This window comes from Kogia breviceps, chromosome 13, assembly GCF_026419965.1.
Source record: "Kogia breviceps isolate mKogBre1 chromosome 13, mKogBre1 haplotype 1, whole genome shotgun sequence".
NCBI classification, from domain to species: domain Eukaryota; kingdom Metazoa; phylum Chordata; class Mammalia; order Artiodactyla; family Physeteridae; genus Kogia; species Kogia breviceps.
The window spans coordinates 57217602-57234335 of NC_081322.1; the positions used below are offsets into that span (position 1 = coordinate 57217602).

At 37.1% G+C, this 16734-nt stretch overlaps 1 protein-coding gene across 1 annotated transcript in view; it reads left to right on the forward strand.

Moving 5' to 3' along the window:
* RSPO3 (R-spondin 3) overlaps positions 1-16734 on the forward strand; it is a 76529-nt gene that overhangs the window by 21595 nt on the left and 38200 nt on the right. The window contains exons 2-4 of the mRNA XM_059083576.2: positions 9375-9566; positions 11135-11281; positions 15895-16092. Of these exons, the coding sequence (XP_058939559.1) occupies positions 9375-9566; positions 11135-11281; positions 15895-16092 (537 nt within the window). The remainder of the gene's footprint in view (positions 1-9374; positions 9567-11134; positions 11282-15894; positions 16093-16734) is intronic.

The following is a 16734-nucleotide window of genomic DNA, read 5'->3' on the forward strand; positions in this document are numbered from 1 at the left end:
TAATCAGACTCTTATTTGTGAACTCTTCGACACAGATTATTGGTTTTTTTCATCTTTGGATGTTCACCAAATAGCCCAGTGTCTGGAGGTTAGAAAACTTAATTGTTTAAATGAATAGCTAGATGAAGAGGTACCTTCTGGTTTTTCAGTTCGTAAATGTCAGAACTCTGTTTGAGTCCAAAGCCAGTTCTCCACCACCCAGTTCCTGTGCTCTTCTAGGGAACAGGCAAGGCCCATTTCTGAATGAGGGGGTACCACAGTGAACCATGCACATAAATACAAAAATGCATCATACTCACAAAGGTGCATTTCAGGGCCTTCTGTTTTGTCAGCAATTTTGTGAATCTAGGAGAAAAATCCACTTAATTTTTTCTGCTCAGGACTTTAGATGTCACACATAAAGCTGGATTTCTTTAATGGTATACCCACTATTTGTACATCTTGTGCCTGTTAAAATATCACAAGTCCCTTGCCTGCTGTTTGCTTATGCTAAGACTTCAGCCATCAGATATGCTACTTTAGCATGCTATGTGGTGAGAAGATTTAGGTTTATTCAGAATATAACAAAGTGGAGCTTGTTTTTAGCACAAACTGAAGTTTGTTTCATTCAAGAATATGAACTCAGTAGTTATAGAATCATACCCATGCAGATTCATTACCATTAAACTATCACATTTTCTGTTTATGTTGATTTCTAATTAATTCTCTCCTTAAAAAAAAAAAAAAAAAAAGAATGGCTCTCTCAGCCAGACCGGAGCACATAATGATTCCCACTGTTGGATGAACACTGTTGGATCTGTCTCATGAAAAACGCTGTTATTACCACCCACTAACTCATCAACAGGTCCTGGCTCTCTACAGAATCTGGGTCTCCATTACCCCTGTCCACGCCTTCTTATCCTCTATTCACCTCCACTTGGGAACATGGCCACTTGGAGAAGGGGAAGCTTCCCCCCGCAGTTAGCAACAGCTGGAGATGCTGATTCAGTAACTTACATTTTACACCCGTAGCAGAGTACTTCATGATAGATTTTCTACTTGTAGTTAGGAAAAAATCCCACTATTTTTGGTTCTACAAATGCTTTTTGTTGCAGTTTCAGCAGTAGTATCAACTATAGCTATCTGGTAGCTCATAGGAAAACTAATTTGGTTTTCACTACTTTTGAAGAATCGACTTTGGAATTAGCCCTTAGCTTATTTAATTCATTTAATGGAAAAAAAAGAACATAATAGTGGGAATCTAAAAGGAAGGTTATAAGTGAGAACTATAATGCTGTTGCTCTCAATTATTTAGACTGTCAGTAGGCGTCACTAATGGCAAGAATTCAGAAAAATACAAAAAGGATTATATTCAAGATTGCAAAATGTTTTACTCTTTTAATTTATTCTTATGACGTCTTACATATTTCATAACTTTCCTGTTTCTTCTCACCACCACCAATGCCCCCTCCCCCTCCACACACACACTCCAGTACAAGAGAATGAAAATTTAAAACCCCAAAGCAAACTAAAATTACTTCTAGAGGGAGATGGGAGGAACAAAAGAGAAATAACATGTTCCCAAGAGCAAAGTACAGGTAGATCAATGTACAGTCTCTTCCAAGATTGCAATCTGAATGTAAATTCCCAAGTTATGTCTAGTTAGAACATTATCCTCTAATATAAAAATTAATAGGAAAACATGTTTTCGTGGAATACAAGATGCTGGTTCTGTTCCATGACCCATAAAATTAACAAAAATTAATGTGAATAACTAAATCAGGCAAAAATGTGTTCTTTTCTTTCCTTCTGATATCTGCTTACCAATGCAGAGTCTAAAGGTACTTGGTAGATAATCCCAGCTATTTACTTTGGTCGAAAAGGGTCTGTAGGATCTGGCTCTAACCTTCTTTTCTAACCTCATCTCATACCAGTCACAGCACTGCAGCCTCATTGGTGTCCCCTGTGCTCTTCCTCATGCCCTGTTCCTTCCCACAGTCTTTGCACTGGCTGATGCTTCACCTGGGGTGCTCTCCCTCAGGTTTTCATGGCCGAGTCCTTCTCATCCTCCAGGTCTCAGCTAAAGGGTAAACTTCTTAAAGGAGCCTTTCCTGACCAGCATATTTAAAATAACTTCCCAGAGTTATTCTCTGCTTTACCCACCTGTTTATTTCCTGCACAACACTCATCATAATCTTTAATCATTTAATTTTTTGTTTACTTGCTTATTAGCCGATTAATGTCATGAGATCGGGAACCAGATGTCATTCATTCCTACGTTTTCTGCACCATGTTGTGTATAATATATATATAATGTATGTATATTAAATATATACTACATATAATATATATACTATGTATAATATTATGTATATAATATACATATGTTATATATATATATACACACACAATGCAACCCACTTTCATCTTTCACTTCTAGTTCTGATGCTATAGCCTGTGCTTAGACAAAGCACAGCCATTGTCCACCAACTTGGCATCTAGTTCCAAATATTCATCATATCTTAGATTTCGGGAATTCTATATCTGCCATCATTTGCTAGCCATGTTCTTAATATTTTGAGCTGGCTTGATTTTAGTGGAAAGTCTAGCTAATTGCTACTTAATGTTAGGTCTGTTTTATTGCTGTGGTTTTATTTTAAAGTATTTATAGAATATAAATATTAGACTCCCTTCAGGAAATTATTATTCAGTAAGAGAAAAAGAAAGATTTTCCAAGTTTTCAAAGAAATAGTTTCCATTAAAAACAGTATGTTTCCCACATAATAATGGTGGAGCCCTAACTGGGCTGTATTCAGCAGCTGGTGAATACATTCCTCTCTGAGACTATTAGGAATTTTGTGAACCCATTGGTCTGGGCACAAACTTTCAGAATATCAGAAGTTGATTCACTGGGACAAAAGATGTGGCAGACTCAATGATTTTAACTGCTTCAGGTCAGTTCATGTCTGTGCTATTGATTTGACAAAAGACCAAGTAGAATGTGTGGGTGTCATGTCATGTGTGTGATACGGGCGCACACACACATACACGTGCGTATACATTTATATATTTAAATAGCATAGGTGAATTTTAATTCATTTAATGATTAAAACATTGGTATATGAAGACATTAAAATCATCAGATGATACACAGTACTTCAAAAATAGCAAAATCTATATAAGCATATATATAAACATGTTGCTCTTTAACAAATTATTAGTCAAAAATAATAATAGAGGACTATGATAGACCTCTGTTCATCCAGGTATCATTGTTTAAGAATGTAAAGGAGTATTGTATACCAGTAAGAGATTATATTTATTTAAGCAGCTTTTGATATTTTGCTGTCTATACCTAATACTCCCAAGTTGCGCAGATGGTTCTAGAGATCTTAGCCATTGTCAGTTCTGCTAAAAGCTTTAACCTATGAACAAATAAGAAACATTGACTTTCAATATTTTCTGGGGTTGATTCAATAGAATTTGAAAGAGACTGCCAAGTTATTCAAGTTTTTAACATTAGATTTTTCTTAAAGTGAATATTGCCAAACATTCCAAAGGAAACATGAAACATCTCTTTCCAAGACCAAAAGATTACATTAAACTTAAAAAATGAGTCTGTAACAGTCAAGTCCCAAGATCTGATAGAAATGTGCTGTCCTAACTTAGGCAAGATAAAAGTCTCCATTTTCACTAGGTGAATGGATAACTGAAGTAAATGGCACCTAGAAAAGCTTTCATTATGTTATTTTGAATGATTTATTTCATAATTAAGCATCCTCAAAATGTATGTGATTTAAACCTGGTTTCTTTATTATGTGTTCATAGATACAGTTCACTTAAAGTCAATTATTATAGGTACTTTCTGTTAAATATTTACTGCTTAACATCGTTATTTTTTAAAAAAACACAAATAAATGGCTTATATTTTATATTTATTGCTTTCATCCATTCAATAATCAAAAACTCTTTAATGAAGGGACTTCCCTGGCAGTCCAGTGGTTGAGACTCCATGCTTTCTCTGCACGGGGTGCGAGTTCGATCCCTCGCTGGGGAACTAAGAGCTTGCATGCTGTATGGCCAAAGGGGGAAAAAAAAAAAAAACAAAAAAACCTCTAATGAGGACCTATTCAGTAAGCAGCTACCCTGTGTAGAAGCTGAGAATTATCCGGAAAATTACGAAGAAATTATCTAGACCGACTATATTTCTGCCTTCGAGAAGCTTCCAGTCAATGCGAACGTACTTGTAAAAGGAGAGGACATGGAAGGAAGGACAGATGTAAAAGTAATTTTGATTATAGAATTTCACCTGTCTCTTCTCCCTACCCTGTCTCCTAAGGCCACTACATGGAGAAGAGCAGACAGTGAATGTTGTGAAGACAAGAATGCTTTAGGGAGAATCTGTATGTTTCATTTGTTAAAAATAAATTTATCAAATTGGTTAATTTATTAACTTTTGATTATCTGAATTATAAAATCAATGTTACCTTCATGTGTTTAGCACTTCCTTTGAACTTAGTCGAGCCTATTATAAACCTAAAGTCTGTTAAATTTTGTACTTCTGGAAACTCTCTAGCCACAGATAGATGACTCTCAGAGGTAATTGGCAGCATGCAATAATGGATTTCTTCTGCATAGCAATTTACAGGAGATGTTAATATTTGCAGTTGGGCTGTAGAAAGGGATTAAAGTAAGGGAAATCCTTGAAGTTTACACTTAAATTGTTACAGAAACAGAACTTAGATGCCAATGCTGCAGTTGGTTTGGTATATCATAAACAATGAAAATAACAAAGATTGTGTATTTTCCAAATGCTCTAGTACCATTTAAAACTTTATGTTCTGCACATTTTATCAAAAAGTTGAATTAACTATCATGACAATAGCCTTTAGGAACAGTTGCATCAGTTACACATCACAAGATTCAAACAGAGAAATAGTAGGAAGCCTTGCCTAACAGCTAGAGAAATTGAAGTCACTTACACAGGGAGTATCGACAATTCAGACACTGAAAATTGGTTTAAGTTATGCATTAAGGTATATTCTTCACATTTAACTTTCGTATACAAGTTAAGAAAAAATACTTTCCTCTTTCCCAATTTTAGGAAAAGATATACAAGTTTGACCATGTATTTGAAGCATTTGTAATCAGAAGGTCCCAATTTAAAGTTCCCATGAATTCTGCCCATTTTTTCACTTTATATATTTACCCATGTTACACACCTAGAGTTTACTTATATTTAAACAGATTGGTACCAGATATCAAGGATCTAGGTTCTAACCTTTGATCTAAGTTCACTATTTGTCCAGCAGTTTACAGCATATCTTTGAGTCCTAGTTTGGGGTTCCAAAATACATAATTGTGATAGCTTCTACACTTACTAACAGCAGTTTCCACGGTTAATTTAGATTTCTATGAGATGCATGCAGAAGTGGTAAAAATTGAAAGCAAAAGTGGTATAGAAACACAGAGTATTACTAAAATTAGCTGATAATGTATCTTTTCCTTATTTGGACTACTATTCCTTCTTCTGGCATCTTTGGCACCTCCCCCTTTCAAGACCTCTTCTCTAATTAAAAGACTCTCACGTACATCTCTAGCAACCATCATGGTATTAAGCTACATATACTAAGCATCACTTTTTGGACAATTCACAAAATCTGAAAAATCAGTGATCCCAAACCACGTTTATATTTGTAGACCTTTTTTTTTTTTTTTTTTCTTTTTTGCGGTACGCGGGCCTCTCACTGCTGTGGCCTCTCCCGTTACGGAGCACAGGCTCCGGACGAGCAGGCTCAGCGGCCATGGCTCACGGGCCCAGCCGCTCCGCGGCACGTGGGATCTTCCCGAACCGGGACACGAACCCGCATCCCCTTCATCAGCAGGCGGACTCTCAACCACTGCGCCACCAGGGAAGCCCTGTAGACCTTCTTATTCTATGTACCTTGCCACAGCCCTCTAACTGCGGCTTTTATTCAGCCGTCCCTTTCCTTTCTCTTCACTGGCCAGAACGTAAAACACAAATCGTCTTACTTATTCAGTCCACATTCTGTTGGTCAGCATATTTGATTGAGTCCACCTCCTAAATATCCTTGGAATATGCATCCCTCTCTCACCACATTGCACTGTCTCTGCTATATTTTAAGCTCTCATCAGTCTTTTTACCTTGATCCTTACGTTAGTCTTCTCCTAGCTTCCATGCCTGCCGTGCTGCCAGGGAAATCGCCTTTCTGATACAGATGGGATTGTATCACTCACCAGATTGAAGTCCTCCAAATCTACAGAATAATTTCTTTGGCAGAGCCCACAAGGGGTTTCCTAATCTCGATCTATCCTGTGCTTCCAATATTCTTGATGTGCCTCATAGCTCCATTCACCACTACTTAAGCGTAAGTTGCATGGAACTCGTGCCAGTCTCCTTGATGGGGTAATTGTGGTGTTCCTGTTTCCAGCCCCATCATGGCCACTTACATGCTCATAACTTCAACACATTTTCTAAGATGAAGTTCAAATGTTAGATATTCTGTGAAACCTCTCCACCACCAGCCCCTCCAATGCTCATATAAAGTAGTAGTACAAAACATTGTTTGCAAAAAAATTGATTCAGAAATAGAAAATGAAGGTATAACTAGAGTGGGGAAAAAAGAAGCAGCATGACAAAGTAGAATTCTCTTTTCTCTCTTAGAATTATAAGATTTTAAGACTGAAAGGTCTGTTACAGTCAATCCAGATCAAAGTTTTCTGTGGTTTCCATATAAAAAGTAAAAACTCTTGCCTTAAGATGAAGTTTGGGAAATTTGTGTCTAGTTGTGTCATACCAGCTGCATAATTTGAGTGATCCTTGTACAGGGTTCAAGAAAGCAAAATGTCATGCTACTCAACTGTAAAAGAATCTAGAATCATAGAATCTGAGCTTCATAGTCTCAATGTTTTCTTAGTTCTCACAGCATAATACTTAACCCTTCCTGAAGAAATAATGTTCGCCATTATTTGTACGTGCCCATATTCAAAATTCCCTGATTAAAAACAAACAGAAATTTTCTTTGCCAGTTAGAACAATTATATCTTCTTTAACTTTTCAAAACTCTGTTTTGTCAAAACTTTTGTCTAAAAAGGCAAAATATGGGGGAAAAAAAGAGTGATTGTAGTACCATGTGTGAGTTGAATGTGCTACAGTTCATCAGCAAAAGTTTTAAAGAGGGAATTAAGCAAGATACTTTGGCACATCTCATAATTTGGGGCAAAATTGTTACTAATCGTGGGACCCATACAGAGGTCTCTCTGGCAGAAGTTTCCAGACATTCAAAACCCAAAGTTTTAAATAAAATTTATTTCAATATATATCACTTTTTGAGGCTCAGAATATGTAAGTCATATTTATTTTCATAACTGATCGATTTAAAGTTATAATTGACAAAAATTTCAAGGGGCTTAGACTTACAATTGTGTTCCTTTGAGCAACTGCGTTTCAGAGATGAGATAGATTGATGTGGGTCAATCCAGTCCATCTTCATTTAAATTCAGTCACTTACTTTCCTGAGCTTGGAGTGATTTTCTTTCAAACTGAGGTCCCGTTTTCCATCAGTAATTCTTATGAAAAGGTTTTACAGGTTTTGACCTACACCTCTCCCTTTTTGAAATGGGTCGATTAGATTCCGAACACATGGAGCTCTCTTCACCCCTTTCTTTTTTAGGGTCTTTCCCAGATTAAAATATGTACACATTTTCTGTAAGTCTCCAATGCTGGAGTTCCTGGCATGAAAAATGACCCTGTTCCTTGGAAGGCAGTATTCACTTACAAGTCCCCCAGGTCCTGTAATGTCTAAACCTCCTGTGCCACTTTAGATGTCCGCCCCACCCCACAGAGGAGCATGTACAGGAAGAGCAGACTTCCCTTCCCCCACACATTTCCTCAGTTTATTTACAAAACGTCTTGGAATGAGAATGAGCTGCTTGTGGTTCCTGTGGCTGATTCAGGGATGGTTTCCTCCAGGCAGAGAATGCTGGTCAACCAAATGACCTTTCTGCAGCTAACCCATGCGCCCCTGTGGGAAGGCTGATCGGGCTTATGGGTACCCCTTCTAACTAAGCCTGGTGGGATTTGTTTTTGCAGTAAAGAACTTAGCAATAATCAAACATCACTGTGAAGACAGACTTAGTAATTGCAAGGTCCCTCCCCGCACCAACAGTAGTCAGAGAAACACGGGGATGCCTTTGCACTCTTGTGCCTCAACCTTGCTTCTCATAGGGTCAGGATTATTCCCTTCCCTTCCCTTGAATTCCTGAAGGGACAATAAAGCTATTAATATTGTATATGAATAGAGAATACATTAGGAGAAGAAATCATCCCAAACACCAGCTACATGAGAGATGCACCTCAGTCAGCAATTTTCCATGAGCTCACACATAGGTGCCTATGACCAGTTAATAGTCATAAAAAAGGTTTGAAGTTGTGAAGATCTCAAGTAAACATGAATCTTCCAAATGTTTGTATTTGTTCAGACTTGCTAATGAATATTCTCACCACACATATTGGTGACTCTTAGAAACCTTGGGATTCTCAGGGATATGTGTAGTAGTAGCCCTTAGAACGGACTGGTCATGTCCTCACCAAATATATATTTCACTTAAGTAAATGAAAGATGAGGGCACAAACATTATAAGACTCCTCTCCCAAAAGATCAAATATTGAACATAACTTAGAGTAAATATTATTATAAATACTTACATATGATCCATGTGGAACTACCGATAAGATAAATCACATTTTCACCATTATATCAATTTGAACTGATAAATAGTAAACTCATGTGAGAAGAAATGTTTCAGGAAAGCATTGGCAAGGAGTGAGGTGCTGAATAGTTACATAGTTGCAGAATCAGTGTGCTTTGAATCAAAGAGTGAAATGGTTTCTCTAATAGACCAGATGAAAAAGATATCTTAAAAATTAGTGTCATTACTCAGATTAAGCCCCAGTCTATGTTGTCATCCTTATCTGAAGACATGAGAGACATCCACCACATAAATGAAAAGCAAAACTAATATGTATTGATTTCAATGAGTGAGCACAAAATACCTGTCTCTAATCTGCCAGGGTGCTAGTTCAGTGAGGATACTTCCACTAGGTATATACTATCTATAAATAGTTTGAGGCAATATATTCTTATTTTTCAAATGCTCAAATTTTAAGAACTTTGAAGTTAAAACAATATATGTATGTATTAAAGGGAAATACCAGATCACAGAAAAGAGGGAAAAATTACCAACTTATTCACTCATTACCACCAAATTGAAAGCTAATAAAAGAAAATGTGTATCCTGCCCAGAGAATGTCATCGAACTTCTATCTCTATGATTTAACTTTCATTTTTGTCTTTCTCCATTTGTCCCCCTAGTGCATCCTAACGTCAGTCAAGGCTGCCAAGGAGGCTGTGCAACGTGTTCAGATTACAATGGATGTTTGTCATGTAAGCCCAAACTATTTTTTGTTCTGGAAAGAATTGGCATGAAGCAGATTGGAGTGTGTCTCTCTTCATGTCCAAGTGGATATTATGGAACTCGATATCCAGATATAAATAAGTGTACAAGTAAGTGTCTACACAAAATTATGTTTTTATCTCATCCTTGGGGGACTTTCCAGATTTGAAATGGCTTCTAGCCATATTTGTAATATTCAATGGTAAGTAAATAATAATATTTACCTGACACTTAGGCTAAACCATACTTGAACTTAGCCCTCAGGGCAGGAAGATTTTCACCACTATAAAAAATACTTCCATTTTGAGGGGTGTTTCTTTCATCGTAAATACAAAAACGGAGAACGTGGTAATCATTCATTGAACCTGTAGAAAGGTACCACAAGCACCAGTGCCACATGAGTTCCCACCACCATCACAAAATCCAAGTATTTAATGACTGAAAGAAGTAATTCAGCTATTTTCGCTTCAAGAAGGATTCCAGTACAGCAACTGAAACATTTATTTATCAGTTGGAATTAAATGTTGGAAACACTCTCAGATCACATCTCATCTGGACTGAAAGTTTACTCTCCACACTGTAGACCCAGTAACCTTTCGAAATGTAAATAAGGAAATATCACTACTCTAGCATACATCACATGTGGCTGCCTTCCTCTCCATACTCGGCTCCTACGACTGCCCCTCAACCACTTTGCACTAACCTCACTGGCCTTCTTGCAAGATCTTCCCACTTCAAGGCTTTTGAAATGACTGTTGTACACTCACCGTCGTGGCAGTTTGGAAAACTCTTTGCCCACACCTTTGCTTGGCGGGCTCCCTCCTTCCATTCAAGATTCTGCTCAGATGTCACCTTCTCACAGAGGCACTCCATGACTATCTTGTCCAAAATAATCAACCTCATCAGTCATTTTTTATATCTTTTTCCTACCTTTTGTTTTTGTCGTTATTTTTTTCCAGAGCACTTATCACTCTGGAAGTAGACTGCTTAGTTTCAAAGACCACTCTGCTCTGTGGTCCTGAGCTAATTACCTAACCTTTATGAATCACAGTTTCCTTCTCTGTAAAATGAGAATCATGACAGGGGCTACCTCACTGGGTTATTGTAAGGTTTAAATGACAATATTGTAAGATAGTTGTAGCAGTGTATGACATACAGTAATCACCATATAAGGATCAACTATCATTATTGTTTATTTTATCTCCCCTCCTAGAGTGTAAACTTTGTGAAGTATGGGCCTTATCTCTCTTTTGTATGCTGCTGTCAATGTACCTAGAATAGGGCTTGGCAGACAGTAGGCAATCAAATATTTGTTGAATTAACAAATAGACCTCAAGAGCAGCACAAAGGCAAAATCCTAATACATTTCATTAAAGTTCTAATGAAACATTTTCACTATCATTTAATATAAATAGACTTGGTCTTATAAGCATTCTTGTCAACATTTTTTTCATAAGGCAATAAATACAATAATTTTGAAATCAATGACTGGTGTACATCAACTAAATGACTATGGAGGAACCTTTAATTTGGTTTGGCAAAATAATTTTGAGCCTAAGTGTTTGTTTGACATACAAGTTGCATGTGCCTGTGTTGTAAGCATACAGAACTGGACCAACAATAAATAGTTAACTGACGCTAATGGAAGCATATTTCTCTTTTCTTTTTTCGTTTTCAGAATGCAAAGCTGACTGTGATACCTGTTTCAACAAAAATTTCTGCACAAAGTGTAAAAGTGGATTTTACTTACACCTTGGAAAGTGCCTTGACAATTGCCCAGAAGGGTTGGAAGCCAATAACCATACCATGGAGTGCGTCAGTATTGGTGAGGAGGAGCTCTAAGACTTAGGAGGGATGAGAAACACCAGAGATGATAATGTCAGTCTCCATGGAAATGCTCTCAAAGTCCTGTCTCACAAGAGCCTGAGGGACCACCTCTAAGAGGCTCACTCCCTCCTTCTTTACAAAGATACCATCCTAACGGGCCTTACTCAGCATGTATCACAGTAAATTTAACACCCTGTGCGTGCACCGTTATTTCTTAGGGACCATCGATAACTGTTTCAACTATTGTGATCATTACAGATTTATTTTGTATCATTATCTAATGAAGTTTTACTTACAGTAATTTATATGTATACATGCACACTTCCATATATATATGTGTATATATATATACATATACATACACACACACACACACACACACACACACACACACACACAAATTTGATCTTGAACTAAATTTCCACCTTAGGTTAAGAGTTTCCACCTAGATCTAATGTCAACCAGTGACCAAACTTATTTTCCAAAAGGAGGAAACATATTCTCTGGATACAGCCCTTTAATACTCAGTAGATGGATCAAAGACTTAGAGAATCGGATCTGATATGGTTAAAAAAAATCTCACTTTTTGCTCTCACACTGCTTTGCTGAAGCGCCCTGCTTGCACAGGTATTCAGAGACAAGGAGAGGATTTTGGACTTAAACTGACAGAAGGACACAGTCCCAGGGCCTGATTAATTGCAGGCTGAGTTTCCTGGAGGGGAGGTTCCTCAGACAAGTTGTTTGTCTAATAACGGATCACTGTCAGGCTATATTTTCCCTGTTTTAAATGGTGTGCAGCTACTACAGCTACGAGCTTGGTGAACAGTTGGGGAGCAGATGCTAAACCAAGTGGGGAAGCAGCATACTAAATCTCAGAATCCCCTGGGCAAGAGCTGCAAGAACCTTTTGATACTGCAGTGCTGTTGGCAAATGCACACAATTGTCCCCTTGATTCAGTGCAAGATAGTCTCCAGGACACCCCTGGGCTTCCCACAGACAGATCCATTAGAATCTTAAGTACTGGAGAAATAACTCTCAAGTGGTGGTTTAACCATTCCAGGTCCACATGAGACATTTATTTCTAAGCAAAGTTTTGGTGAGAAGGAAACAAATAGATGATATTTTAAAAATAATCTCAGAAGCATCTGGAAAACAACTTTCCGGAAACAGCTCATGGCTCAATTTGGTTCACTCTTATTTTTTCCTCTAGTCAATAAAAACACAGAAAAATAACTTAGAAATAGGGTAAAAGGTACATGAGAAAGCACTTAAAGTTCATCTCTCTGTAGATCCTTAGGGCAGATGATTAGAGGTGATAACAGAGAAATTCAGGATAAGTTGTTGAAAGTTTGATATTGCTCTACCCAGGAAAGGGGTGAATGTTTAGATTTTCTTAGTTGTTGAAGGTGAAGCATCAGTCCTTCAAAGGCCATTTATTTAAATGAGTTACTGCTTTCCTATCAGAGAGCATTTAACACCTGGCACTGCTGGATTAGCTATTAAGGCTTCCTGGTAATTTGTAATACTATTTAGACAAAGACTGATTGGTTAACACAATTATGTTTAAGAAATTTATGTATTTCAGAATACAGGTTAGCAATCTAAAAGCCATTTAGTGAATCAGGCTCATTGAACAGATAGGTGTAAATGACCTAGGACATAGGAATAGGCAAATCAACAACTTTAGTTCCCAGCTGGCTCTTGTTGCTCGCTCCATAAGGGATGTCTCCCATCACGTGGCATCTGGCCTACAAGCACTGTGTGGACCATGCCCGTGGGCTTGCCTCAGAATTTCACAAAAAATGATGACTTACTTGATGATCACAAAGGACCATTAAAGGCTGTTCCTTTAACAAATATGAAAACTAGGACCCAGAGAGCTGAAATGGTGATCCCAAGGACACAATGTGAGCTATTGTCAGTGCTATAATTAGTACCTCTACTCTAGCTCTCTAGGGCAGAGTTTGAAGAATGTGTCTCTCCCTTTGCTAAAATCTATACTGCATGACTTGTTTCTTACCCAGATTTTAAATTGAGAGAACATGTCATAAACAGAGAAAACACCACCTTCATACAGAGCTAGGGTAAAAGAATTATGTCACAACATACCAACTCCTCATGGTTTGCAAGTCAAATTAAGCAAAAATGTCAACTGAATCCAATTTTATAGGAGAATGTATTTCTTTCACTTTGTGCTCCAGCAATTTGCTTCCTTTCTGCACTGTCATTCTGCCATCCTCATTGCTCTTCTTGGAGAGTTGGTGCTGTTCAACTAGTCACAGAGGGAAGATATCTAGCTCCAAACAGTGAGTAGCAAAGAACATGGCCTTGCTATGTTCTCTCTGGAACCATGCAGTCAGGCAGCAAGAATGAGAACAAATGAATAAGGCTGTAAGACCATTACTGGTGAAATATCCAATTCAACTTGTCTTCCAATTCAAGAATCCCTTTTACAGCATTCTAGGCTGATTATCAACCACAGCATGACCACTTCCAGGGACAAGGAGCTAACTACGTTTTTGAGACACTTGTTTCATTAGTGAACAGTTAAACGTTCCAGTGTTAAGATTGTTCTTAATGCAGAAGATAGAAGAAATGCAGTTTCTGTTGAGCAGTTCTGTTTTTTTCTTAATTACCTCTTAACCAAATAGTGCCCCAGATCTATGTTGTTCATTTAATGACCTGAATACTACTTAAATCAACCTATTTGTTGCCTTTACATGATCAACAAAGTTTCCATTCTTTCCAAAAATACTTTTTGGATGCTAACATTAAAGGTTCATTTGAAAGTATTCAGCTCAGAAAATTTCTTCTCCTCTCAAGGCCTTTTAACTATCCCATCTTATTAGAGCTCTTTATATCTGAACTCGCTAGTCGTGAATATTTTTCCTCCTTCTTCTTCAATGGAATAATCTAAGATTGGCACTAAAATTTTATTTTTAGAACCATTCATCATCTGACTAAAGACTCTTAGCTACCTATGTTGTCATTTTTTAAATCTGTTTTTCTTAAGTCTAGGTGTACATTTACCTAGACCACCTTTGCTTTTATGAAAATCACCAAAGTTTGGATCATTTCCACATCACGTAATTTTTTTCTAATTTAGTCCATGTAGTTCTGGCATTAAATGAATACTGGACAAAGTTACAGCTCACAAACTTGGATTTTTATTTTTCCATTTGCTTTCTTGGAGGTGTTTTTATTTGTATGTGCAAAGCTCCCCTACTTTTTAATGACTAATATTGGGATCAGAGATATGACCTTAACTGGCAAGAGATTATGATATCATTAAGTGATTTGGTTGCTCTGTTCTTTAACCAACTGAACATGAAGACTCCTTTGAAAGTGGTTCAGTAAAGTTCATTTAAGTTCATAGAAACTTAAATTCACTTATCTAATCATTTCCATTCAACTCTGTGTTGCATTCAGATACCTGAAAGTGACTGAAAAGGCATATGAAAAAAATGTATTGTAAATGGTTTTAAACTTCTGAAACATTTAGGTTATATTCCTTGAGGTTGTATGAAAAATAGTATTCTGCTCTAAAATAAGGATACTTTAAATCAGAAGGCAGCAAGGTTACTGGGAATTTGTTTTTGTGGAAAGAGAGTCATATCATCTGAAAGAGTTACTGTTGCAAGCCATTTCCATTGTAAGTCAGGAAATTTTATGAACATAAATATAAGAATATCACCTTGCAGGTGTTTATTTTTATTAGAAGTGCAAAAATCTGTTATAATATCTTGTAAAGCCAAGATTGAAAAAGATTGATACACACAGAAAAAAGGAAAAATCTACAAAAGTTTTAGAAAAAGTATATCAGTTCATCCTAGAAATCAGCCAGTCAGGTGAATTCTAGAAGCATTTTATCAGCTGAAATTGACCAATAATTCACTTAAAATAGATACTGCTATGCCTGATCTACACCCATGAATAAATGACAATATTTAAGTATGCAAGAAAAGGCACATGAAGTAGAAAAAGCAGTGAGTTGTAGGGCAAGGACCTGAATTCATTTTTTGCTTAATCATTCTCTAGCACAGAAGTTCTCAAAGTGTGTTCTCAGTACCTGCAAATGTGCATCAGGTGTATCATTAGAAATGCAAATTCCCGGGCGCCACCCCAGGCAACTGAATTGGAAACTCTGGGTGGTGAGAGGTCCAGCATTCTTTGTTTTAGCAAGTCCTCCCTGCAGGTGATTCTATTGCACACTAAACTTTGAGAATCGATTCTCGAGTATGTAATAATGACTAACCTATCAAGTTATGGTCAAGATCAATCAATAATTGTAGCAGTGCTCTAGAAATTTAAAGCATTGGTCAGTTGTGAATAATTATATTCATGCCTGGGTTAATCAAATCTACAGTGAAAAGTAAACCCAATGCAAGAGTGAGTTTACCTGATAATATGAGGACCAAAAAGTGGAAAACATTCTATTCCTGCTTTCACTTTCTCTTTGTTTTATCTTTAAGTCATCTTGCCCAACTTTGTTCTGCAGGATTTCTGCTCAGAATTTGGGCAAGTATTGATGGAAGCAAGCCTTCTTGTTTATTTAACAATTGTGAAACTATGTGTGAGCAAACTGAGGCTGTTTCTGGTGTTCTGTTTCAGTGCACTGTGAGGCCAGTGAATGGAGTCCTTGGAGTCCATGCACGAAAAAAGGAAAAACATGTGGCTTCAAAAGAGGGACTGAAACACGGGTTCGAGAAATAATACAGCATCCATCAGCAAAGGGTAACCTGTGTCCCCCCACCAGTGAGACAAGAAAGTGTACAGTGCAGAGAAAGAAGTGTCAGAAGGGAGAACGAGGTACAATCATACTAATAACATGTGCTTGTTTGACTTCTCATGATTTGATGCAAATTTCACTTTATTTCTTAGGAAACATTTATTATTATCATTCATGTCTGAAAACCCTAAAATGTGTACCAAACAAAGAATATGTTGGCTGTAAATTACAGAATATCGATGTGGTAATTTTTTTAAATGGAGCTTGATATCAGAACTTTACACAAAAGTGTGCTAATTGAATCTTAGGGAAAGGGGCTGCATTATAAGCATATAATATATGCCTGTATCTTCCTTTTGGGCTATTATCTTTCCTATCATCTACCTTCCTAGTACCTGGAAAACTTAGGGGAAGCCTCAGAAACACAAGGTCTAATAACAACATTTGGTACACGAGCATGGTGAAACCAGCCATCAGCTTACTCCTTTCTTCATTGCCTACAAACCAAAGTAGTGCAATTAGGTGTTAAGCTTTTGTAGCTAAACATATTTTAAAGGTTACATATTTTATAAGTATAATACAAGCATTCGTGACATTTTATCCCCAGATTTTTTTTCATATTACAGTAATTTCATACATCAGATTATAGAACCTACCAAATCAATATTAAATAACTCTGTGTAAGGGCTGTTCTGAAGTCGTATGAGAGCCAAGGAAAAATA